The 26,732-nt window shown below is 43.5% G+C and overlaps 1 protein-coding gene across 3 annotated transcripts in view; it reads left to right on the forward strand.

The window, feature by feature from the left end:
• The first annotated feature begins 1,017 nt into the window (after positions 1-1,017).
• Positions 1,018-26,732, forward strand: part of cwf19l2 (CWF19 like cell cycle control factor 2) — a 151,551-nt gene continuing 125,836 nt past the window's right edge. For all 3 annotated transcript variants that reach the window (XM_067986138.1, XM_067986139.1, XM_067986140.1), the window contains exon 1: positions 1,018-1,162. In XM_067986138.1, coding sequence (XP_067842239.1) covers positions 1,080-1,162 — 83 coding nt within the window. In that variant the 5' untranslated portion in view covers positions 1,018-1,079. The remainder of the gene's footprint in view (positions 1,163-26,732) is intronic.

Genomic DNA, 26,732 nt, shown 5'->3' on the forward strand with positions numbered 1-26,732 from the left:
CAGCATGACAAATCAGAGCCAGTGGAAGGGTCAATGGAGGTGATGGTGAGGTAGAGCTGGGTCTCATCAGTGTACATGTGGAACCTGACGTGTTTTTGGATGATGTCGCCGAGGGGCAGCATGTAGATTAGAAAGAGGAGGGGGCCAAGGATAGCTCCTTGGGGGAATTCCAGAGCTAACAGTGCGGGAGCGGGAAGAGAAGCCATTGCAGGTGATTCTCTGGCTACGACTGGATAGATAAGAATGGATCCAGGCAATCTAAGGCTTTTCTTTGCATTCCAGGATGACCCTAGAAGAGTAAGCAGTTTTGGCAGAGGAGAGCAGGACCCGATAGTGCTTTATGTAGTCCAGACAGATCTGACTATGAATGGTTAAACCAGTTGTCTGCCATAAATGTTCAAAGCTTTGACCCTTGGACTTAAGGGAGTGCAGATGAGGGCCATAGCAGGGGCAACGACCGGGGTGAGAGTAATGGTATTAATGGGGACAAGGGCATCAAATTTAGAGATAAAAGCACAGTCCTAATCAATGGCTGGCTGGGAGTCGGAGTGCTGTCCTCTCTCTGCGGTCTTGTTTATGTATTGCTCCACGTGGCCCAGGTCTGGCCCAGTTCCCGCCACTCCGTTGTCCCAGTCACCCGAGCTAGTTTCCATTTTGTCTGGAGATCCAAGATGCAAACGCGTCGGCAGGGACACCATATAAAAGCCCCCAGACAAAGTGGGGGAAGGCTGTCCTTAATGCCGTCCTGATCCTGATGGCCACCTTTGCGTGGCTGCCTCAGGATGTGGATAGAGCCCCTTTATGAAAACACCAAGGGTCACTAAGTGCTGAATTCCTCTAGCAGAGAAGTGGGTTGAATGACCTCCCGTGTAGTAAACTAATTCTATGTCTCCGTCAACGCGAATGTTTGACAAATGTACTAATTGGCAACACTGCACCTTCCCGGAGAGACTCGGGGTGCGCGCGCAGCTCCCAGGACATTGACCTCTGTCATTACGACGTTTATTTTGGGGCTGCGCGACTGCCGTAAAGTTAGCGTTACTAGGTGAATTCGAGCTACGGCGGCAACATGGCGGAGTATGGAGGCAGATTTGAAAGTGGAAAAGCAATCGAAGAAAGAAGAGAATTTAAACGGAGAGCAAGAGAGGAAATCGTGGCCAAGGTATTGGCTCCGTGCTGTCTGCGCGTGCGCGTGTGCGGCGGCATCTTCAGCAGCCCGTGAGAATGATGATCAGGATCCGCGGCCTGAGTCCTTTAATGGTTAAAACCCACATCGCCAGGGGTAAACACTGCTAGAGGCTAAATTCATGTAAGAAGTCAATGAGTTATGCAACATTGGGGTCTGATTAATTCTTGGGCAACCTACGAAATGTCAGCTACGTATTTTGGTGAATTTATTTTAAAAATTAACCGTCACTCCCTATGTTTAATGTAAACAATCTTACAACACCAAGTTATAGTCCAACAATTTTATTTGAAAATCACAAGCTTTCGGAGGCTTCCTCCTTCGTCAGGTGAATGTCAGGAAATCCTTGAACCTTTCGCATTTATATTCAGAGAACAATACCTGGTGATTACAGATAATCATTCCAACTGCCCGTTGTCAAGGCAATCAAAGTGTTCAGACAGAGAGGTGTTACCTACAGGACCACCGAATATACAAACGGCCAGAACACAAAACAGAGAGAGAGGGAGAAACATCCGAAAGGAAGAGAAAGACTGAAAATGACCCGTTGAATTAAAAACAGATAACTTTTTTTCGCTGGTGGGGTTACGTGTAGCGCGACATGAACCCAAGATCCCGGTTGAGGCCGTCCTCATGGGTGCGGAACCCGGTTATCAATTTCTGCTCGACGATTTTGCGTTGTCGTGTGTCTCGAAGGCCGCCCCAGAGTACGCTTACCCGAAGATCGGTGGCTGAATGTCCTTGACTGCTGAAGTGTTCCCCGACTGGGAGGGAACCCTCCTGTCTGGCGATTGTTGCGCGGTGTCCGTTCATCCGTTGTCGCAGTGTCTGCATGGTCTCGCCAATGTACCATGCTCCGGGGCATCCCTTCTTGCAACGTATGAGGTAGACAACGTTGGCCGAGTCACAGGAGTATGAACCATGTACCTGGTGGGTGGTGTCCTCTCGTGCGACGGTGGTATCCGTGTCGATGATCTGGCATGTTTTGCAGAGGTTGCCGCGGCAGGGTTGTGTGGTATACTCCGCCATGTTGCCGCCGTAGCTCGAATTCACCTAGTGACGCTAACCACACAACCCTGCCGCGGCAACCTCTGCAAGACATGCCAGATCATCGACACAGATACCACCGTCGCATGAGAGGACACCACCCACCAGGTACATGGTTCATACTCCTGTGACTCGGCCAACGTTGTCTACCTCATACGTTGCAAGAAGGGATGCCCCGGAGCATGGTACATTGGCGAGACCATGCAGACACTGCGACAACGGATGAACGGACGCCGCGCAACAATCGCCAGACAGGAGGATTCCCTCCCAGTCGGGGAACACTTCAGCAGTCAGGGACATTCAGCCACCGATCTTCGGGTAAGCGTACTCCGGGGCGGCCTTCGAGACACACGACAACGCAAAATCGTCGAGCAGAAATTGATAACCGGGTTCCGCACCCATGAGGACGGCCTCAACCGGAATCTTGGGTTCATGTCGCGCTACACGTAACCCCACCAGCGAAAAAAAGTTATCTTTTTAATTCAACGGGTCATTTTCAGTCTTTCTCTTCCTTTCGGATGTTTCTCCCTCTCTCTGTTTTGTGTTCTGGCCGTTTGTATATTCGGTGGTCCTGTAGGTAACACCTCTCTGTCTGAACACTTTGATTGCCTTGACAACGGGCAGTTGGAATGATTATCTGTAATCACCAAGTATTGTTCTCTGAATATAAATGCGAAAGGTTCAAGGATTTCCTGACATTCACCTGACGAAGGAGGAAGCCTCCGAAATCTTGTGATTTTCAAATAATATTGTTGGACTATAACTTGGTGTTGTAAGATTGTTTACATTTGTCAACCCCAGTCCATCACCGGCATCTCCACATCATCCCTATGTTTAAACAGTTTATGATATGTCATCCTTAACAGATCACAAAATTGAGTTCTAGTATTCCGCCAACACTGGGAACTTAGCTTAAAGCCACAAATATGCGAAGCACTTGCTGCAGATTGGTGTCGTCTGAGGTACATTGTTGAACTGTGGCTCATGATTTGATTGTAATAACACTGCTTTCCTAATGTATCCAGTAAAAGGTTGATCAAAAAGCTAAATACTGCTGATGCTGGAAATCTGAAATGAAAACAGAAAACCCTTCCTCAGAACTGCAGTCTAGAATATCCTCCAATATGTGTGCATTAGTTCCCTCATTTATTTGAATTCAGCCCTTTTAAAGTTATGAACCTGGTTCCTGGTATTAGGCATTTCTGACTCCCAGATCATGTTAAACTTTATAATTCTGTAGTCGCGGACTTCCAGCGTGTTCCCACTTCCGTTTTATGTATGTTTTCTGGGTCACTAACAAATACCAGATCAGTATGAGCATTGCCTCTGTGGCTTCTATATAGTTTTAAATCGTCCGCATTCCATGTGGACATTCAGCGTTTTTGAAGCACTGTTCACGCTTTTATATAAAGATACATTGTGCAGCTCAGAGGGACTGCCCTTGCTTGGATCCACTCTTCCTATTAAACATATTTCCATCAATTAAACCTATTTCCATCAATGACTTGTCTTCCCATTCCTGCACCTTCACTTTTGGAGACCCCCAAGGATCTAGCCTTGCTCCCTGGCTCCTAGTCTACTTGCTGCCCCTTGGCAGATGGCATGGGGGTCAGTTTCCATATGTAAGTTGGTGACACGCAGCTCCACCGCCTGACCTCTCCGCTGCTTTTGTGTTGTCAGACTGCTTGACCGACATTCAGTCCTGTTTGAACTGCAACTTCCTCCAGTTAAAAATTGGGAAGACCAAAGCCATCATCTTTGGCCCCCACAAACTCTGCATCCTTGCCACCGATTCGATATTCGATCCCCCTCCCCGGCCACTGAAGCCAACAGTTCATAACTTGGCATCCTATTTGACCCCAGAGCTGAGCTTCCGACCCATATCCCGTCCATCACAAAGATGATCTACTTCCACCTCCATAACATTACCCGTTACCACCCTGCTTCTGCCCATCTGCTGCCAAAACCCTCATCCGTGCCTTTATCACTTCCAGATGCTCTTCTATTCCAATGCTGTCCTGGCTGGCCTCCCATCCTCCACCTTCCATAAAGTTCAGCTCTTCAAAAACTCTGCTGCCCTTATCCTGTCCTGTGCCAAGTCCTACTCGCCCATCACCTTTGTCTTGCTGACCTATATTGGCTCCCAGTCCCCTAATGCCTCAAATTTAAAATTCTCATCCTTGTGTTCAAATCTTTACGTAGCCCCTCTCCTACCTATTTCTGTAACGTTCTCCAGCCCTACAACCCTCCGAGATCTCTGCATTCCTCTAATCTCTTGTATGTCCCAAATCCCTTCACCCCACCATTAGCGGTCGTGTCTTTAGCCATCTCGGTCGTAAGCTCTGGAATTCCCTCTCTAAATATCTGCCTCTCCTCCTTTAAGGCCCTTCTTAAAACCCACCTCTTTGACCAAACGTTTAGTCACCTCTCCTGATATCTTTTTTGGCTCAGTGTCGATTTTTGTCTGATTATGCTTCTGTTAAGTGCATAGGAATGTTTTTCTATGTTAAAGGCACTATATAAATATGATTAGTTGTTATTGGATATCAGAATTTCTTAGTTAACTTTTTAATATTCCTTTTCCTCCCACTTCACTTAGAAAAAATGAATTTGACAAAACCCTTCAATTGGATAGTTTGTCAATTTTCAGTTGGCACTGGATGAAGTGTTCTCCTTAGTTCCCAATGCCAGTGCTGTTTAGTCTCCAGTATACCACTCCCATCTATGTAGTTGAGAGTTGACACAAACTCAACAGAATGTGTCTCCCTTACACACAACTGAGCTTATGATTAAAAGGTAGGTGTGTTTGATCTGACTTATACGATTGTGCTTGAAGGAATTTTTTATTAGATATTCATCATGGCTAGTCCATATTTTACTTCAACAGCATGAGTATTTCTTTATATGCCGAAAATTCAATGTGATCCTCCCCAATTCCCGAAAATTTTCAGTGTGCTGTAGAAGTATAACTTCTTCCAAGTGTTTTTTGGATCTGCTGTGTTGGATCTTAATCAGCTTTGGATTTTAAAAAAACGCGTAAATGTTTTTTGTTTTTAATCTTAAAATGAGAACTGACCAGAACATGACTGGGCAGATGGTGTTTTAGAATTTTTCAAAAGTACTTCATTGGAGTTATGTTGGTAAATTATTTTGATGCGTAGTAGAATTTATTATAAACTGAATGAATGAGGTTCCTCCAAAGTGCATCACTTTTTTCTTACTGAACCATACAGACCAGGAAGGTTATAGATTTGATCCATAACCGAGGGCTCCAAAAGAGGTGACTGCAAAGATAGTGAATGCATTGGTTACGATCTTCCAAAATTCTCGAATGGTCCCAGCGGATTGGAAGGTAGCAAATGTAACCCAGCTATTCAAGAAAGGAGGGAGAGAGAAAATAGGGAACTACAGGCCAGTTACCCTCTGACATCAGTCGTCGGGGAAAATGCTGGAATCCATTATTAAGGAAGTGGTAACAGGGCACTTAGAACATCATAATATGATTAGGCAGAGTCAACATGGTTTTATGAAAGGGAAATCGTATTTGACAAATTTATTAGAGCTTTTTGACGATATAATTAGCAGGGTAGATAAAGGGGAACCAGTGAATGTAGTATATTTGGATTTTCAAAAGGCATTCGATAAGGTGCCATGTAAAAGGTTGTTACGCAAGATAAGGGCTCATGGCATTGGGGGTAACACATTAGCACGGATAGAGGATTGGTTAACGGACAGAAAACAGAGGAGGGATAAACGGGTCATTTTCAGGTTGGCAGGCTGTAACTAGTGGGGTACCACAAGGTTCAGTGCTTGGGCCTCAGCTATTTACAATCTATATTAATGACTTGGATGAGTGTAATGTATCCAAGTTTGCTGATGATACAAAGCTAGGTGGGAAAGTCAGCAGTGAGGTGGACACAAAGAGTCTGCAAAGGGATATAGACAGGTTAAGTGAGTGGGCAAGAAGGTGGCAGATGGAGTATAATGTGGGGAAATGTGAGGTTATTCACTTTGGTAGGAAGAATAGAAAAACAGAATATTTTTTAAATGGTGAGAAACTATTAAATGTTGGTGTCCAGAGAGACTTGGATGCCCTGGTACAAGGAACACAAAGTTAGCTTGCAGGTACAGCAGGCAATTAGGAAAGCAAATGGCATGTTGGCCTTTATTGCAAGGGGGTTGGAGAACAAGAGTAAGGAAGTCTTACTACAATTGTACAGGGCATTGGTGAGACCTCACTTGGAGTACTGCGTACAGTTTTGGTCTCCTCATCTAAGGAAGGATATACTTACCTTAGAGGTGGTGCAACATAGGTTAACTAAATTGATTCCTGGGATGAGAGGGTTGTCCTATGAGGAGAGATTGAGTAGAATGGACCTATACTCTCTGGATTTTAGAAGAATGAGAGGTGATCTCATTGAAACATGTAAGATTCTGAGGGGGCTTGACAGGGTAGATGCTGAGAGCCTAGAACTAGAGGGCATAGTTGTAGGATAAGGGATCGGCCATTTAAGGCTGAGATGAGGAGGAACTTCTTCACTCAGAGGGTTGTGAATCTTTGGAATTCTCTACCTCAGAGGGCTGTGGATGCTCAATCCTTGAGTATATTCAAGGTCGAGATAGATAGATTTTTGGACTCTATGGGGATCGGGCAGGAAAGTGGAGTTGAGGTTGAAGTTCAGCCATGATCTGATTGAATGGCGGAGCAGGCTAGAGGGGCGGAATGGCTAACTCCTGTTCCTATTTCTTATGATTCCTGGTCGTTGCTGACATTGCGCATCTCAGCTGGGGTAGCAGTAGAAGCTATACAATTGGTATTGGGTTCTGCAGAACTGGTAAATTAGACAGAACCCCCATTCCTGATTAATACCCACTGAACTACTGGAAAGTGCATTTTTGTGGATGTCTTGTAAGGACAGGCTAGGCTGTGAAGATACCCATGGTCAAACAGCCTATTGACCCATGCTGTCCAGAGTCACATATTGAGAAAAATCATTTAGGCAAGGTACTAGGAGGCCCAGCTGCACTTGTTAAATTATACCCTAGCAGCAGTCAGCATCTTCAGAAGAGATGAGAAGGGGAGAAAATTGGCGAACAAAAAAAACTAAAGCTACGTTATATTTTTGATTGTAAATTTGCACATTGACGGCTGCTTTCAGTGATTTCCATTTTAAAAATATTTTCTGTTGCCTCTAGCAATTGGCTGTCAAAAATTAATTTTTGTACTTTTCCCATTAATTTCAATTGCAGTTAATTATTTTAAAAAATAATTGAGTTGCTGGATGTATGTTCCAATTGAGTTGCTGGATTAATATTCCTCATAGAATAGAATCATAGAAAGGTTACAGCACAGAAGGAGGCCATTCGGCTCATCGAGTCTGCGCCAGTTCTATGCAAGAGCAATCCAGCTAGTCCCACTCCCCCGCCATATCCCCGTAGCCCTGCAAATTTCTTCCTGTCAAGTACTTATCCAGTTCCCTTTTGAAGGCCATGATTGAATCTGCCTCCACCACCCCCTCGGGCAGTGCATTCCAGATCCTAACCACTCGCTGTGTAAAAAAAAAATTTTTTCCTCATGTCCCCTTTGGTTCTTTTGGCAATCACCTTAAATCTATGTCCTCTGGTTTTTGACCCTTCCGCCAATGGGAACAGTTTCTCTCTATCTACTCTGTCTAGACCCTTTATTATTTTGAATACCTTTATCAAATCTCCTCTCAACCTTCTCTGTTCCAAGGAGAACAACCCCAGCTTCTCTAGTCTATCCACGTAACTGAAGTCCCTCATCCCTGGAATCATTCTAGTAAATCTCTTCTCCCCCCTACTAAGGCCTTCACATCTTTCCTAAAGTGCGCTGCCCACAACTGGACACAATACTCCAGTTATGGCCAAACCAGTGTTTTATAAAGGTTCATCATGACTTCCATACTTTTGTACTCTATGCCTCCTATTTATAAAGCCCAGGATCCCGTATGCTTTTTTAACTGCTTTCTCAACCTGCCCTGCCACCTTCAAAGATTTGTGTACATATGCCCCCAGATCTCTCTGTTCCTGTACCCCTTTTAGAATTGTGCCCTCTATTTTATATTGCCTCTCCTCGTTCTTCCTACCGAAATGTATCACTTCGCATTTTTCTGCGTTTAATTTCATCTGCCATGTGTCCGCCCATGCCACCTACCTGTCTATATCTTCTTGAAGTCTATCACTAGCCCCCTCACTGGTTACTACCTTTCCAAGTTTTGTGTCATCTGCAAATTTTGAAATTGTGCCCTGTACGTCCAAGTCATTAATATATATCAAGAAAAGCAGTGGCCCCAGCACCGACCCCTGGGGAACACCACTGTACACCTCCCTCCAGTCCGAAAAACAACCGTTCACCTCTACTCTCTGTTTCCTGTCCCTTATCCATTTCTGTATCCATGTTTTTACTGCCCCCTTTATTCTATGGGCCGCAATCTTGATGATAAACCTACCATGTGGCATTTTATCAAATGCCTTTTAAATGTCCATATACACCACATCAGTAGCACTGCCCTCATCTACCCTCTCTGTTACCTCATCAAAAAACTCTATCAGGTTAGTTATACACGATTTGCTTTTAACAAATTCTTGCCGGCTTTCCCTAATCAATCCACCTTCGTGCAAGTGACTGTTAATTCTATCCCAGAAACTGTTTCTAAAAGTTTCTCCACCACTGAGGTTAAACTGACTGGCCTATAGTTGCTGGGTTTATCCTTACACAAATAACTTCCCATTAATACTAGGGAACTAAGGGACTAGTGAGAAGGAGGAATTAAAGGAAATTAGTATTAGTTAAAAAAATAGTGCTGGAGAAGTTAATGGGACTGAAAGCCGATAATTCCCCAGGCCCTGATAATTTGCATTCCAGAGTACTAAAAGAGGTAGCCATGGAAATAGTGGATGCATTAGTTGTCATCTTCCAAAATTCTATAGATCATGGAACAGTTCCTGCAGATTGGAGGGTGGCAAATGTAGTCCTACTATTTAAAAAAGGAGGGAGAGGGAAAATAAGTAACTGCAGACCGGTTAGCCTAACATCAGTAGTAGGAAAATGCTAGAGTCTATTATAAAGGACGTGATAACAGGACTCTTAGAAAATATCAACAGGATTAGACGAAGTCAACATGGATTTATGAAAGGGAAATCATGTTTGACAAACCTACTGGAGTTTTTTGAGGATGTAACTGGTAGAATAGATAAGGGAGAACCAGTGGATGTGGTTTATTTGGATTTTCAGAAGGCCTTTGATAAAGTCCCACATAAGAGGTTAGTGTGCAAAATTAAAGCACATGGGAATGGTGGTAATATACTGGCACGGATTGAAAATTGGTTAACAGACAGGAAACAGAGAGCAGGAATAAATTAGTCTTTTTCGGGATGGCAGGCAGTGACTAGTGTGGTACCGCAGGGATCAGTGCTTGGGCCCCAGCTATTCACAATATATTTCAATGATTTGGATGAGGGAACCAAATGTAATATTTCCAAGTTTGCTGATGACAGAAAACTAGGTGGGATCGTGAGTTGTGAGGAGGATGCAAAGAGGCTTCAAGGCGATTTAGACAAGTTGAGTGAGTGGGCAAATACATGGCAGATGCAGTATAATATGAATAATGTGAAGTTATCCACTTGGGAAGGAAAATCAGAAAGGCAGAGTATTATTTAAATTGTGATAGATTGGGGAATGTTGATGTACAAAGGGACCTGGGTGTCCTTGTACAGCAGTCACTGAAAGCAAACATGCAGGTGCAGCAAGCAGTTAGGAAGGCAAATGGTATATTGGCCTTCATTGCAAGAGGATTTGGGTATAGGAGCAAGGATGTCTTACTGCAGTTATACAGGGCCTTGTTGAGACCACACCTGGTTTCCTTACCTACGAAAGGATATACTTGCCATAGAGGGAGAGCAGCAAAGGTTCACCAGACTGATTCCTGGGATGGCAGGACTGTCGTATGAGGAGAGATTGGGTCTGTTCGGCCTGTATTCACTCGAGTTTAGTAGAATGAGAGGGGATCTCATTGAATCATATAACATTCTGACGGGGTGAGACAGACTGGATGCAGGGAGGATGTTTCCCCTGGCTGGGGGTCCAGAACGAGGGGTCACAGTCTCAGGATATGGGGTAGGACATTTAGGGCTTAGATGAGGAGAAATTTCTTCACTCAGAGGGTGGTGAACCTGTGGAATTCTCTACCACAGAAGGCTGTGGAGGCCACATTTAAGAAGGAGCTGGATAGATTTCTCGACACAAAAGGCATCAAGGGGTATGGGGAGAGAGCGGGAATATGGTATTGAGATAGAGGATCAGCCATGATCATATTGAATGGCGGAGCAGGCTTGAAGGGCCGAGTGGCCTACTCCTGCTCCTATTTTCTATGTTTCTATGTTTCTTACACCCTTTTTTGAACAAGGGTGTAACGTTTGCAATTCTCCATTCCTCTGGCACCACCCCCATATCTACGGATATTTGGAAGATTATGGCCAGTACCTCCACAATTTCCACCCTTGCTTCCCTCAGCAACGTAGGATGCATCCCATCCGGACTGGGTGTCTTATCTACTTTAAGTACAGCTAGCCTTTCTTCTACCTCTTTATCAATTTTTAGCCCATCCAGTATCTTCCTTTACTGAGACTGGCAGCATTTTCTTCCTTGGTAAAGACAGATGCAAAGTATCATTTAGTACCTCAGCCATCCCCTCTGCCTCCATGAGTAGATCTCCTTTATGATCGCTAATCGGTCCCACCCCCCTCTTACTATCTGTTTACTGTTTACATGTCTGTTGAAGACTTTTGCATTCCCTTATATGTTGGATGCAAGTCTATTCTCATACTATCTCTTTACCCCTCTTGTTTCCTTTTTCACTTCCCCTCTGAACTTTCTATATTCTGCCTGGTTCTCACTTGTGTTATCAACCTGATATCTGTCATATGCCCCTTTTTTCCGTTTCTTCTTACTCTCTCTCTCACTTGTCATCCAGGGAGCTCTGGCTTTAGTTGCCCTACCTTTCTGCTTCGTGGGAATGTGCCTAGACTGTACCCGAACCATCTGCTCTTTAAAGGCCACCCACTGTTCAATTACGGTTTTGCCTGCCAGCCTTTGACTCCAATTTACCCATGCCAGTTCTGTTCTCATCCCATTGAAATTGGCCCTCCTCCACTTGAGTATTTTTACTTTAGAGCAGTCTGTGTCCTTTTCCATAGCTGTTCTAAACCTTATGATGCTATGACCGTTGCTCCCTAAATGCTCCCCCACTGACACTTGCTCCACTTGGCCTGCCTCATTCCCTAGAACCAAGTCCATCAATGCCTCCTTCCTCGTTGGGCCAGAAATGTACTGGTGAAGAAAGTTATCCTGAACACATTTCAAAAATTCCTCCCCCTCTTTGCCCCTTATATTGTTATTGTAATCCCAGTCTATATTAGGATAGTTGAAGTCCCCAGTTACCTCTGGTCTATAGCTTTTGCATCTCTTTAATTTCCCTGCAAATTTGCTCCTCTATATCCTTCCCACTAGTTGGTAGCCTATAGAATACACCCAGTAATGTAATAGCACCTCTTTTATTTCTTAACTCTAACCAAATAGATTCTGTTCTTGACCCCTCCAGGACTTCCTCTCTCTCCAGTACTGCAATATTCTCCTTAATCAATACTGCCACCCCCCTCCTTTCTTTCCTTCCTTATCTTTCCTAAGCACCTTGTATCCTGGAATATTTAGTACCCAATCCTGTCCTTTTTTGAGCCAGGTCTCCGTTATCGCCCAAACATCGTATTCCCATGTGGCTATTTGCGCCTGCAGCTCACTAACCTTGTTTACCATGCTTTGTGCGTTTACATGCATGCACTGCAAACCAGTCCTAGACTTTCTTGTACTCTCTCTTAGTTTGATCCTACCTAATACTGTACCAATACTTGCTCTAGAGCTATCTTTCTCGCATGATCCTTTGTGCCCCTTGTTTCTCCTTTCCAGTGCTACATTCTGGTGCCCAACCCCCTGCCAAATTAGTTTAAACCCTGCCCCACAGCACTAGCGAACCTCCCCACAAGGACATTGGTCCCAGCTCCATTGAGGTGCAACCTGTCCGGCCAGTACCGGTCCCACCTTCACCTGAACTGGTCCCAATGCCCCAGGAATCTAAAGCCCTCCCCCCTGCACCATCTCTCCAGCCACGCATTCATCTGCTCTATCCTCCTGTTTCTATACTCGCTAGCGCGTGGCACTGGGAGTAATCCGGAAATTACTACCTTTGAGGTCCTGCTGCTTAATATCTTTCCTAACTCCTTAAAATCTGCCTGCAGGACCTCATCCCTCTTTCTACCTATATCGTTGGTACCGATTTGGACCACGACCTCTGGCTGATCACCTTCCGCCCCCCCCCTCCCCGGAATGTTCTGCAACCGCTCAGTGACATCCTTGACCCTGGCACCAGGATACAAGACTGGTGACAATGATGTGATTTCTGTTGGAATGTTGAACGATTTTTCTTATGTGGATCAGCTTGTAGTGGCAGTTTTGGTTTCTGTATGTGGACAATATGATTGGATGGGAAAGGAGCCTAAGACAAAACATTTCCTTCTCTCCCATGTAGGGCCCTGCCCCACACTAGTTACCTGCTGCTAGATCTTTGTCAGTGCTGCTGTCCAATGTGGTGATTTAGTTGGTGTGCTTTTTCTTATCCACCCAGCTTCTCTTCCTGTTCGGTGCTGACCACCCACACTTGACCTGTGACCTGTCACAATCAGGATAATTCTGTTTTAAAAAAAATTTAAATGATCTTTTTTTGAAATGCATTTTTGATCGTGATTGTTTTTTTTTAAAATTGAAAAATTCAAATGTCCAGAATGTGAGTTTGAGCAACAAATTATATACAGTCTGCAGCTGTTGATTCAAAGCTATTTTTTGCACAAAACGTTCAAATTGAGCATTTTTTAATGAAACAGCATAGCAAAACACTGCAGGAACATTTTAAAAAAAACATAAAACATCAAAATAACTAAATAAATAAATGTGATTGAAACTTGAGTACTGTACAACTGCACAATGCATAGTTTCTGTAAGTTACACACAGAGTATCAACACCACAAAAACATCAGGGGATTTTAGAATTCCCAGCAGCTTTCTTTTCTCCGCAGTCACCTAGAGCAAAATTTAACGGTAATTTGCTGCCGAGCTTTTTCTCACCTGTGTATTTTTCGTTGATAAAAGCTAGCATTCTGCTTGTAAAATAGGTCAGGCATTAAAGATGGCTTCTAGCCTATAATGAGAGAAAATGTCAGGAATTTTGTTCCTATGTTGTCAGGTCCCATAGCCTTTGCTGTGTCCAGTGCACTGAGTCTCTTCTTAATGTCATGGGGTGTGAACCGAATTGGCTGGACACTGGCTTCTGTGCTGAAGGGGACCTTGGAAGGAGGCTGAGTAAGATCAACTATAAGCGCAAGGCGCTTGCGAGCACTTCAGCCTTGTCTTTTGTACTTAAATTCTGGAATCTGCTATAGTTAAGGATGAGGATGTATAGGGAGCCTCTTTCTCCCTTTAATTACTTGATTGTCCACCATCATTCTCAACTGGATGTGGTAGGGCTACAGAGCTTTGCTTTGATTCGTTGGTTGTAGTTTGCTTAGCCCTTTGTTCTGAAGGGCATCTCATTCTAAAGTATGCCTAGTGCTGTTCCTGGCACACCCTTCTACATTCCCCATTGTACTAGGGTTGATCTTCCAGCTTGATGGTGATAGGGGAATGAGGGATTTGCTAGGCCATGAGGAAAACAGATTGTGGTGGTATACAATTCTGCTGCCCACAGTGCATCATGGATGTCCCAGTTTTTGGCTGATAGCTCTGTTTATAGTTTGTCCCTATATTTATTGCTTTTGACTACTTCAAAGCATGAAAGTTAAGAAATGTAGTTGATGTAACTGTCAGTATGGTGCTTCAGTTCTGGCAAAGTATCAAAAGATGTATCTCGCTCTTCCACAGGTGAACTATGCCTAGCCTTTTGCAGAGTTTGTCTGCCATTTGAGATTTACTCTGAATTTATTGCCCTGCCAAACTCTAAGGAAAAGTGTGTTTTGATATATGTATTGGGAAAAAATGAGACCTGTGATGAGCTCACTGAATAAATCTTAATTCTAGTGACGACACCCATTTTTAGGGAGGCCTGAATGTGAATGTCACTGAGAACTGGAGATTCACAGGACTGTTTTGATGATGATAATCTAGGTTGACTACCTATTGACCATTTATCAGTAGTACTGTCAAAATGAATCTAATTAACAATGTTACTGATACATGCTGAATAGGATAGTCAACCTTTTTCATGGAACCTCCTGCAGTTACATTAGTTTTATCAGCAAAGGATTTTATTGATTGCAGTGAAATTTGCTTTCTGTGCCTGTTAAACAATGTCAGCGAAACTTCTTTTGACATAAAATTAATTATGGATTGGAATCAGAAAGGTCTTGTTGGGTCGTACTAAACCATACTTTATTACTGTCATGCTGACATGTGCTCCAACTTAAGCAAATGTGTGAGCTGGTAGCTTGTAATTATTTTTAAAACTTTGTTTAAAATATTTTGTACATTTTTGCATCCAAGTATTGCTTTTCAAGCAATAAGAACACTGAGGTTTCTAATTTAAAAAGGCAATTTATTGTAATGTATTTTGGATACCCAAGTTTTAGACAATTACAATTCTGCATACACAAGTTTTTTCAGATGTTGTACACTATTGGGTGATTTAAAAAAAAAAATTGGAAAGCACAATAATAATTTAGCACCCGAAGGGATGAAATATTTATTACCAGTATCTCATGTAGTATTGATGTCTAATTTACTGAGAAATTATTTGGAAGGCTATGTCTTGAGGGAGCTTGAGGTGCTGCCAAGTTCTGTAAATCCAGGAAAGGCAGTTCTGTTCCATTTTTTAATAAAAGAAAACATGATTGCATAGTGAAAACCAAGCTGAACCCAAGTCCAGCTTACTTGTATGTTACTGCATTCTACTGAACTCCCATCTATTTTCATTAAAGGTGAAAGTTGTCTTGTTGGTAGGCAAGACTAAGGACTGGAAAAGCATGAGACTCATGAAATGTGTACTAGGAAGGCTTGCGTTTGTTTTCCTCTGGACTTTCACATGTGACCTTGCTGTGCTACCAGTGTGCTTTGACAAGTACTGTATTTTTTTTATTAAAGAGCTTTTTGTGATTGGTAGGTAGGTAGGCCCAATAAATATCCCAAAGTATCCTTTAAAGATCAGACTTGCTTCTTCATAAATTGTTGGTGTAGATATGAACATATTAGCTCTTTTTGGACAGTTTGTCAGGTGATCACGCTTATCAAAACGATTGCTTTTTTCAGTAGCTGAGGTTTTGTCAGGATCTATATCGTGCATTACTTCAAAAATCGGATTTGGATTTTTTTCAGTTATTGGCAGCATACATATTATCACAGTGTCACTTGTACTACTGTATGTATGTTGAAAACTTTTGTGTAACTGTATGTTTAAAATTATATGATAAAACCTCAGCATAAACTCTATGTTTCAGTGTGAAGTAAATATAAGGTAAGAATTCTGAAATGCCTGTTCCTTAAAATATCTGTTGTATGGTATATAGTATGACACACAGGACTGGTGGAGCACAGGTTCAGGCCGACAATCCCCCACACATGAATTCCAGATCTCGTTTAACTGTTACTTTCCCCCATATGGGGGAGGAAAATCAGCTTGAGAAGTCACTTGTCTTGCAAACTTTGTAGCAGCTGGCTCAGAGCAGATTTGGTGGAGGCACAGGAATAGGTTGTCTGCCTATTTTCTCATGTACTGGCTCATGATTGGTGTGTGACCAAGATAAAGTGAAGACTTTAAGAGGTGAGAGTAGTGTTCAGGTTTTTATTTTTGTAAGATCCTTCCAAAGAAAGGATGTGTCTTGTCAGTCTAAATGCTTGAAGTCAGGGTGGTCAACTTGGGATCATTTGGAATGAATACGATAGCCTGGGGAAAATGCTGGTCCTTATTACAATGACTATGCCTAATAGTGACAAAGGCAATGCATCCTAGTGAGCTGTCTCTCTACTGGAGACATAAACATGATGGGCAAATAGATGGCAGATGCAGTCCAATGTAGAAAAATGTGAAGCAGTACATTTCAGAAGTAAGAATAGGGAAAGGAAATGCTTCTTAAATGATAACATTTTAAATGGAGTCGAGGAGTGCAGAGACCTCAGTGTGTAGATAAAGAGGTCATTAAAAGTGGCAGCACAAGTAGATAGGGCCATTAAAAAGGCAAAATGGATTTCCTGGTTTTGTAAATGGGGCATAGAACACAAAAGCAAGGAGGTAATGTTGAATTGAATTAGATCTGAGGCTTCATTTGGAGTATTGTCTGCAGTTTTAGGAACCCCATTATAGGAAGGATATAAAAGCAGGACTGAGGGGTTATAGTTGTAAAGAGAGACTTGAAAAGATAAATCTTTTTCACAGGAGCTGAAAAGGTTAAGGGGTAATCTCAGTGACCTTCAAGATTATGAAGGGATTTGATCAAGTATATAGTGATAGACTTTCCACTAGTCAGTGAAATAGTCATGAGAGGGCACAAATTTAAAATAACACAAAAAAGAATTAAAGGGAAGGTTGGAAAAAAATCTTAAAACAATGGATGATTAGAATGTGGAAATCTATAAAATAGACAGTTGGTCGAAAAAGAGGAATATTAAAGGATATGGGGGTGGTAAGCAAGAGGGTAGGATTAGATTAAGTAGTTTATATAGAGAAAAGTACCAGCACAGAATTGATGGTCAGTTTCTAAGCTGTAACATTTTCTAATTCTGTCTGGCTTTAGTCATTGCTAGTGGTTTCAGAGGGAAATAGCACAAGTAGAGAAAAAAAAATGTACTTTCAACATTATATTTGGTTCAGAATAATTCAAAAGATCTAACAGTATCACAAATCCAAAAAGTTGAGATAGGCTGAATGGCTTGTTCCTAAGCTGTAACCGTCTGTGATTCTGTACAATGATGGCTACTGTATTGTCGGTGGAGACTGGGGAACTCTTTTTCTGCAGTATTAGAATTTCTGCGAACAAATGCTGCCCAAGGTGCATTCTTCCTTTTAAATGTGTTGAAGAAAATAAATTGCTTCCAAAATTGATCTTGTTTCTGCTAATAATTTTATGCATATAAACATTTAAGCTTAAATTCTTTTGGATTTTAGTACATGCATTTTTAAAATCTGTTTTTAAATCTAGCATAATATTCGAACAATCACTATTCTTGTACACATGGATTTAAAATGCTTCTGTTGTGCTGCTGGCTATTAACAAATAATTAATTACACTAAGTGCTTACACTGGTAATTATTTAACTTGCACTTGGAATTATTTGTTAGCAGATAAAATATACTAATGATTTTGATCCAGGGTGATAAATGAAATTTATTTAGAAGCTTGCCAAGGGAAGAATTTTTTTTATTGATGCCATATTGTTGTCAAAGGCTAGCTGACAGTTAGAGGGTCTATTGATGTATATGTTTAAATGCCTAGCAGGTATCATGGAACAAACACTGCCAGGCAGTGATAAATTGAAGTGTATGCTTGCATTCAAGAAGTATGGTACGTCAAAAAGCTGCTCGTGTGTCACCAGCAACATAAGAAATAGGAGCAAGAGTAGGCCATACGGCCCCTCAAGCCTGCTTCGCCATTCAATAAGATCATGACTGACCTTGGACCTCAGCTCCACTTTCCCGCCCGATCCCTATATCCCTTGATTCTGTTAGTGTCCAAAAATCTATCGATCTTAGTCTCGAATAAACTCAACAACTGGGCATTCACAGCCCTCTTGGGTAGAGAATTCCAAAGATTCAGAACGCTCTGAATGAATAAATTTTTCCTCATCTCAGTTCTGAATGGCCGACCCCTTATCTTGATTCTAGACTCTCCAGCCAGGGGGAACAACCTCTCAGCAACTACCCCGTCAAGCCCTCCAAGAATTTTATATGTTTCAATGAGATCACCTCTCATTCTTCTAAACTCCAAAGTTTTAGCATTGGAAGATATTTTATTACAGAATAGCAAACAGTAAGCATTTTTGACCTTTTTAGGTAAATAAACAAAGAAAAAGAAAGAACTTGCATTTATGCAGCGTCTTTCACGTCTTCAGGACATCCCAACGTGCTTGAAGTATAGTCACGGTTGTTGTGTAAACAAATGCAGCAGCCAATTTACACACAGCAAGGTTCTATAAACAGCAGTGAAGTAAGTGACCAGTTAATCTGTTTTGGTATTGTTTGAGGGTAGTCCTGGTCTTCTTTGGATAATGCCATTGGATCTTTTATGTCCATTCCTTCAATACAACATGTAGATGAGAAATAGGAGGGGGCCAAGGATAGATCCAGAGGTAAAGGTACGGGAGCAGGAAGAGAAGCCATTGCAGGTGATTCTCTGGCTACAACTGGATAGATAAGAATGGAACCAGATGAGCGCAGTCCCACTCAGCTGGACGACGGAGGAGAGGTGTTGGAGGAGGATGGTGTGGTCAACCGTGCCAAAGGCTGCAGACAGGTCGAGGAGGATGAGAAGGAATAGTTTACCATGGTCACAGTTACATAGGATGTCATTTGCAACTTTGATCAGGGCCATTTCAGTATTGTGGCAGGGGCGGAAACCTGATTGGAGGGATTCAAACGTGTGAAAGATGGGCACAGATTTGGGAGGCGACAATGTGTTCAAGGCCTTTGGAGAGGAAAGGAAAGTTGGAGATGGGGCGGTAGTTTGCAAGGGATCAAGGATGGGTTTTTTGAGGAGGTGGCTGATGATGGCAGATTTAAAGGGGAGGGGGACAGTACCTGAGGAGGGGGAACCGTTAACAATATCAGCTAACATGGGGGCCAGGAAGGGAAGTTGGGTGGTCAGCAGTTTGGTGGGAATAAGGTCGAGGGAGCAGGAGGTGGGTCTCATGGTCGAAATGAGCTCGGAGAGGGCATGAGGGTAGATAAATGCAAGTTCAGGGCTAGAGCAGGGGGGAACCGTAGGGGATGTTTGGCTTGGTGGGCTAGGGGAAGGGAGGAAAGCGGCAGAGGCAGCTGAATGGGTGACAAAGTAGTCCATGAGCTCCTTGCATTTGTTGTTGGAGGTGAGGGTGGAGGAGGCATGGGAGAGCAGTTTAAGAATACAGTTTGTAGTGGAGAAGAGAAGCCAGAGGTTATCTTTACATTCCAGGATGATCCTGAAATAGTGAACAGTTTTGGCAGAGGAGAGCGGGACCCGATTGTGCTTTATGCAGTCCAGCCAGGTCTGGCAATGAATAGCTAAACCAGTCATCCACCATAAACATTCAAGTCTGCGTACATTGGACTTAAGGGAGTAGAGGTGAGGGCCGTACCGGGGGAATGACCAAGGTTAGAGAGAGTAATGTTTTTAATGAGGACAAGGGCATCATAGGTGGAGGTGAGGGTGTGATTGAGCAGATTGGTAGCTGCAGAAATGTCGTGGGAAATGGAGGGCCAAAGGCTAGACAATTGGGAATTTGAAAGTGCCATTGTAAGTGACTTGGGGGTGAGTTTTTCCAGAGGCGAACGCAGAAGGAAGTAGGATTGGGAGGGAGAAGGGGGATGTGGGTGGAGAGGGATACAAGGAAGTGATCAGAGATGGCCTTATCCACGATTGATACAATGGGAGTAGAGAGGCCACGTGAGATGGTAAGGTCGAGGGGGTGGCTGTGAATATGGGTAGGGGAATTTATATGGAGAGAGAGATTAAGGGAGGATAGGCGGGCAGTGAACTCAGAGGGGAGAGAGCATGATGAGTCGACATGGACCTTGAAGTCACCGAGGATGAGAAGTCGCTCGGCGCAGAGGCTGAGGGAGGAAAGCAGTGAAGATATTTCGGTGAGAAACTTGGCATGATATTTGGGTGGGTGGTAGAGAATGATGATTTTAAAGGAGAGACAAGAGGAGTGGAACAAGGTGAATAAGGTTTATTGGGTAGAAAGTGGGGGAGCGGGGATGTGGGTGGGGGATCACCTTTTACATTACAAAGTGAATAGTGACACTGCGTCTGATGATGTCATTTGCTGTGCATACCCCAGGCTTTCCGAGAAATCAGAACGCTGCTGTTCATGCTCAAGAGCATGATCCAGGTCTAACGAGAGCGAAGAGGAGAGCTTGATCCATCTCCCTGTCTGGACCATGTTTCTCCCTCTATTACCCCGCCTTTGGACCTGGATCACACGCTCCCCCTTCATCCCCCACTGTGCTCCCTCCGGGTTCTCCTCCTTCCCCTGCTGCTTCTGCTTCTGCTTCCTGCGCTGCTTCTGTCCTTCCCCCCTGCTTCTGCTCCCGCCATCCCCCTGCTTCTCCCCGCTTCTGCTTCCGCCTCTCCTTCTTCTACCCTCCTTCCCCCCCCACACCCCCCCACCCTGCTTCTCCCCTTCTGTCCCATTTTGCCCCGCTTCTCTCCTTTCTCCGGGCTCTGCTCTCCACCCACCACCGTGTGGCTACCTCCATTGGCTGCATTTTTGGTGCTCGGCCTCCGGTCCACGCTTTTAGTGAATGGCAACGTGGGTGGTGGTGACCTAAAATGTGCATGCGTGGTTGGTGATCTACAATATGTGTGTGCAGCCCAACAAACTCCGGGCCCGAGTGCGAATGCGTGTCATCGATAGCGGAAGTTATTAGTCCCTGGCGAGAGATCTGGGGGTATATGTGTACAAAACATTAAAAGTGGCAGGGCAGGTTGAGAAACTCATTAAAAAAGCATACGGCTTTATAAATAGAGGCATAGAGTACAAAAGTATGGAAGTCATGATGAACCTTTATAAAACACTGGTTTGGCCATAACTGGAGTATTGTGCCCAGTTCTGGGCACCACACTTTAGGAAAGATGTGAAGGCCTTGGTAAGGGCGCAGAAGAGATTTACTAAAATGATTCCAGGGATGAGGGATTTCAGTTACATGGATAGACTGGAGAAGCTGGAGTTGTTCTCCTTGGAACAGAGAAGGTTGCGAGGAGATTTGATCGGGGTATTCAAAATCATGAAGGGTCTAGACAGAGTAGATAGAGAGAAACTGTTCCCATTGGCAGAAGGGTCAAGGACCAGAGGACATAGGTTTAAGGTGATTGGCAAAAGAACCAAAGGTGACATGAGGAAAAACCTTTTTACACAGCGAGTGGTTGGGATCTGGAATGCACTGCCCAAGGGGCTGGTGGAGGCAGATTCAATCATGGCCTTCAAAAGGGAACTGGATAAGTACTTGAAAGGAAAAATTTTGCAGGGCTACGGGGATATGGCGGGTGAGTGGGACTAGCTGGATTGCTCTTGCATAGAGCTGGCGCAGACTCGATGGGGCGAATGGCCTCCTTCCGTGCTGCAACCTTTCTATGATTCTGTGATTCTAGTCACGGCAAATATGGTTTTATTATTTGAGTACTGCTTAGCAATTGCTTACCGATTCTTTTCAGGTTTCAATTTAGGAAATTGGTTGGAATTAAGTATAGATGTGGACTGAAAATCAAAATATGTATTGTCTTGTCAAGCTTTGGCACAGTAGGTAGCACTTTTGCCTCAGATTCAGAATGTTGAAGCTTCATTGCAAGAGTTGAGCACATAATTTAGGCTGACAATTCAGTGCACTCCTGAGGGTGTGTTACGTTCTTCAAATGAGAAGTTAAACTGAGGCCTTGTATTCTGGAGTGATGATTTTGGGAGATACTCATGATCCCTTGGCAGTACTCGATGAAGAGCAGGAAATTCTCCACGAATCCTTCCCAATGTTCCTCCATCAACCAACATCAGCAAAAACAAATTAATTGGTCATTCATCTCATAGCTGTTTGAGATTTGCTGTGTGCAAAATGACTGCTGTGTTTCCCTGCATAATAACAGTCACTGCATTTCAAAGTAATTAATTGTAGGGAAGTGCTTTGAGAATCTTTTTGTATTGCGCTGATCCAAACTGTACATAGCACAGTCCCCACCGCTGGGAGGGGAGAGGGAGAGGTGGGAGGGGGGCGCCTTTGTAATTGACGCCTATGGTAATGGAGATGGTTAGTGCCATTTGCCCGATATAGGTGGGGATGGTGTAAATGGTGGGGACTGTATTCAAAATTCTTCTTTGCCATTTTGATGCCCTTTTTATACTTTGCATGCCTTTTGGTATTGAATCCGTCTTAATTCTGTGCCATTTCCTTATGGCCTTAAATGCTTTTTTTCCCTTCTTTACGAGTTGCTCGGTAGTCCTGTTCAATCAGGGAAGTGTACCTTTAAGCGTAGTACCTTTGCATGGGTACACATTGGTCCATTGCATTCAGAATCACTTCCTTGAAGGAACACCATAGTTCCTCCACTCCTCTAGCCATATTCAAATCTTCTACCCCCACTCTTCTCAAGCGGAGAAAGTTGGTTGTCTTAAAACTTGGCAATTTTGTTTGGGTTTTAGTAACTACCTATTGTTGTAATGTCAAATATGATCACAAGTACTCAAAGCCTTACCCACCTTTTGTGTTGGTAATTTGATCATCTATTACTCATAATCAGATCCACGATGTTTTCTCTCCTTGTTGACTCTTTTACAAACTGAGTCAAAAAACAGTCTTCCATTAACTCTAGAAATCACTTCCCTGTCTTACCAGTTGAGACATTATTGTTCCAGTCCATTTCTGGTAAGTTGTAAGATCCAACTTCAGTGAAACCTGTAAATTACGGACACCATAGCGATTTGCATCAGCTGTCTTTTTTGTGCTGGTGACCTTATTTTCAAAATGGTACCCAGTATCTATAAGTGGCAGAGAAACCATTCTATCTCTGAGATAGAGCCGTGCAAGAATTCCAATCCCAGAGGTAGAACATTTTGCCTGCCGCTATAGATACTGCTTAAAGAGCTCCCCATTCCACAAAAAATGTTTCTTTCACAAAACCCGCTGCTGCCTCGTGCTGACCTGGATACACTGACCTCATGAGAATTTTGGGACCAAAAGGAAGCAGGCTGCAAGGGGAAGCGCCAATAATCCTGACTCAGTGAATTTTCCAAATACAGCAGCTTTGCAACAGGCTGTGTCCCGTGTTTTAAGTTGTAAAAGGGCTTGGTGCATTGAAGGTTGTCTGTCGTTTGTAATTTGCGAGTGTCTGTGGTTTCAGAGTGCCTCTTTAATATTTTACTATGTAAGTTATTTGGTCTCTCAGAGAGTGTCCATTTTTGCAGGTGTTTGTTTTTTGGGAGTGTCCATTTATACTGGTTTATACAGGCTTCACTGTGCTATAGTTGGTCCCTTACTAGTCATTTTCCTTATTTTAGCCCACAGTTCCAGATCAAAGCTTTAACCCTGGCCTATGGGTCTATAGCATTTCCCCGGTAATAGTTTACCTCTGTTACCATCTATTAATTCTACTCAAAGTGATGCCGTGTCTGCTGTTTTCTTTTTTATACCATCTCTCACTTGTGCATCAATACTGCAGTTTATATATACTACCACACCACCTCCTTTTCTCCTGATATGGTGTCTTCTAAACAATTTATGTCCTTCCAGATATGCATCCCATTGATTGGAATAATTCCACCATGTCTCTGTGATGCCATTGATGTCCAATCTATCACCCTCTGCAAGGCCTTCCAGATCACACATCTTTCTTGTCAGACTTCTTGCATTAATGCAAGCACAGCTCCAATGCTTTTTACCATTCCCATTTACTTTATTAACATTTTTACTTTATTTATCTCCCACTATTGGATTAGACTTATTAAACTTGGATTTGTGTTTTCACTGGTTCCAATGTTATGACCTTGAGAAGCCTACCCACTACAGATTTAGGCTGACTAGTCTATAGTTACCTGGGTTCTCCCTTCTTGAATAGAGTTAGTACATTGGTATTTAGGTGTGAGCCTTGGTTCACTCTTACCTCTGAGTCAGAAGATCATGGGTTCAAGCCCCAATCTAGAGACTTGAGCACATAATCTAGGCTGACACTGCAGTGCTGAATTGTTGGAGGTGTTGCCTTTAGGATAAGATGTTAAACCAAGGCCCTGTCTGCCCTTACCGGTAGATGTAAAGGATCCCATGACACTATTCGAAGAAGAGCAAAGGAGTTCTCCCGGTGACTTGCCCAACATTTATCCTTCAACCAACATCACTAACAAATTATCTGGTCATTTATCTTATTGCTGTTTGTGGGACCTCCCTGTGCACAAATTAGCAGCCATGTTTCTCTACATTATAACAATGACAACACTCAAAAGTATTTAATTGGCTTTGAAGCGCTTTGAGACATTCTGAGACCGTTAAAGGTGGTATATAAATGCAAGTTCATTCAGCCATCCAGTCTTCTAGCACAGTTTCCATGTCTAAGGATATTTGAAAGATTTGAAAAATCGAAGGTGGGGCAACGATTCGCAGGGGGAACCAGAGGTGGGAGGAACTTTGATTCCACCAATAATTAATAGTAACTCACTGAAATTGCACTGATAATTAACAGTAATACTGGTAACACTCAGATTTCCCTCATAACTAACAGTAATACAATAACTCACTGATAATCCATATGTAACTGGTAGTAATAGGTGTGAGGCCCCAATATCCTACTTGTAACTAGTAGTATTCCTATAACCCACTGATATCCTAAAACTGCAACCAGAATCCACTTCCATTGCACAATGTCAGGCTCCCCAATTGATACCACATTTACTAGGTCCCATCTCTCTTCCTATCTCCTTGGACTCTGGCAACCTGTCAGAGCCGATCTGTACTTGGACTTCATACGTCAAAACCGGCCAGCATAGACCGACCTGAACCGAACTGAGAGATTACACTAAGGGCAGTGGGCTTGGTGTTTGGGGTACTTCTCATAGGGCACATAGTCCTAAACTCAGCTCAACACCAACATTTCTAAACCACTTCCTGTAGTCAGCCTCACTGAAGGAGAGTTTTCATAGAATGATAGAAATTACACCGCTAGGAGGCCATTCATCCCCCATTGCTTGTGCCGGTGCTGGCGCTCTCTCCAGTAACCCCATTCCTCCCCCCGATCCTTTTATATTCCTCCTTTTTAAACATTTATCCCGTTACCTTTTAAATGACAGTCTAGTTTGCCTCAAAAGCAACTTGTGGTGAAGCAACCCATGGTTTAATGAGTTGAAGAAACTTCCTTCTCCCTTCACCTTGGTTCATCCTGTGGGAAGCCTCAGCCGATGTGGGAAAAAAAAAAATTCCACATCGTTCACCTGAGGAAGGAGGTAACCTCCGAAAGCTTGTGAATTTAAAATGAAATTGCTGGACTATAACTTGGTGTTGTAAAATTGTTTACAATTGCTCCTCTCTTGGCACTGCTCCCACTCACCACGTTGCTGCTGCTCTCGGCTCTGCAGAAAATATTAATCGCCATGTACAATCAATTCCCCAGTCTCCCTCTCAGCCCCCCTCTCAAGTTCCAATCTTCTTGGCTCCGGCTCGCCCTCTCTCCCCTGACCTCCAGTCCCCTTCTCTTCTGAACCCACATCCCCAGTTTCTCTCTCTCCCCAGAGCCACCATTTCGCAGTCTCCCTCTTCCTTGATCCCCATTCACGAGTATCCCTCTCTCTCCCGAGCCCTTATTTTGCAGTCTCACTCTTCTCTGACCCTCCCGAGGCCCCCCAACTCCTGAACTTCCCCCGATTCTTGACTCCTGAGCTCCACCCGACCCTTTATAGTTTCCGACAGCTGGTCGCTACTCTCTGCAGCGTTGGGGGTGACACCGCCCGGCCAGAGGTTGGAAATTTAAATCACAAAGATCTCCTGGGCTGCGAGCAGCAACACCCGGGTGATCCATGCCCCATTCAGGGAGACTCCCGCGTATTCCGGGAGGGTTAGCTACCTTATTTGGTAATCACGTTCTATCTTGAAGGTAATATCTGGCACTTGACAGCTAAAAGCTGCTCTCCTGGTGAAGAAGGTAACTGGCCAGTTCATATTGTTTGTTCAATTTAATCCATGCAGCTCTATTGACCTCCGACTACCAAAGTCTGTACCACATGACAGAATTCAAAGTCCCCTCACGTTATCCTGTTTTTTTGGGCAGGTTGAGATTGAGTTGGTGCTACATTCAGCTTTTTTTATGCTTCTCCATTGGAAGCCAAATAGAGATTGCCTGAATCAGAGAATCATACACCATAGAAGGAGGCCGTTCGTGCTGACTCTGCAGATCTACCCAATTAGACCTACTCCCCTGCTCTTTCCCCATAGCCCTGCAGATTTTTTCTTTTCAAGAATTTATTCAATTCCCTTTTGAAAGTTATTTTGAATCTGCTTCCACCACCCTTTCAGGCAGTGCATTCCAGATCATAACAACTCGCTGCTTAAATAAAATTCTCATTTCCCCCTGGCTTTTTTGCCAATTATCTTAAATCTGTGTCCTCTGGTTACTGACCCTCCTGCTTATCTACTCTATCAAAATCCTTCATAATTTTGAACACATCTATTAAATCTCCCCATAACCTTCTCAGCTCTAAGGAGAACAATCCCAGCTTCTCTAG

The sequence above is a fragment of the Heptranchias perlo genome, chromosome 6 (assembly GCF_035084215.1).
Source record: "Heptranchias perlo isolate sHepPer1 chromosome 6, sHepPer1.hap1, whole genome shotgun sequence".
Lineage (NCBI taxonomy): Eukaryota > Metazoa > Chordata > Chondrichthyes > Hexanchiformes > Hexanchidae > Heptranchias > Heptranchias perlo.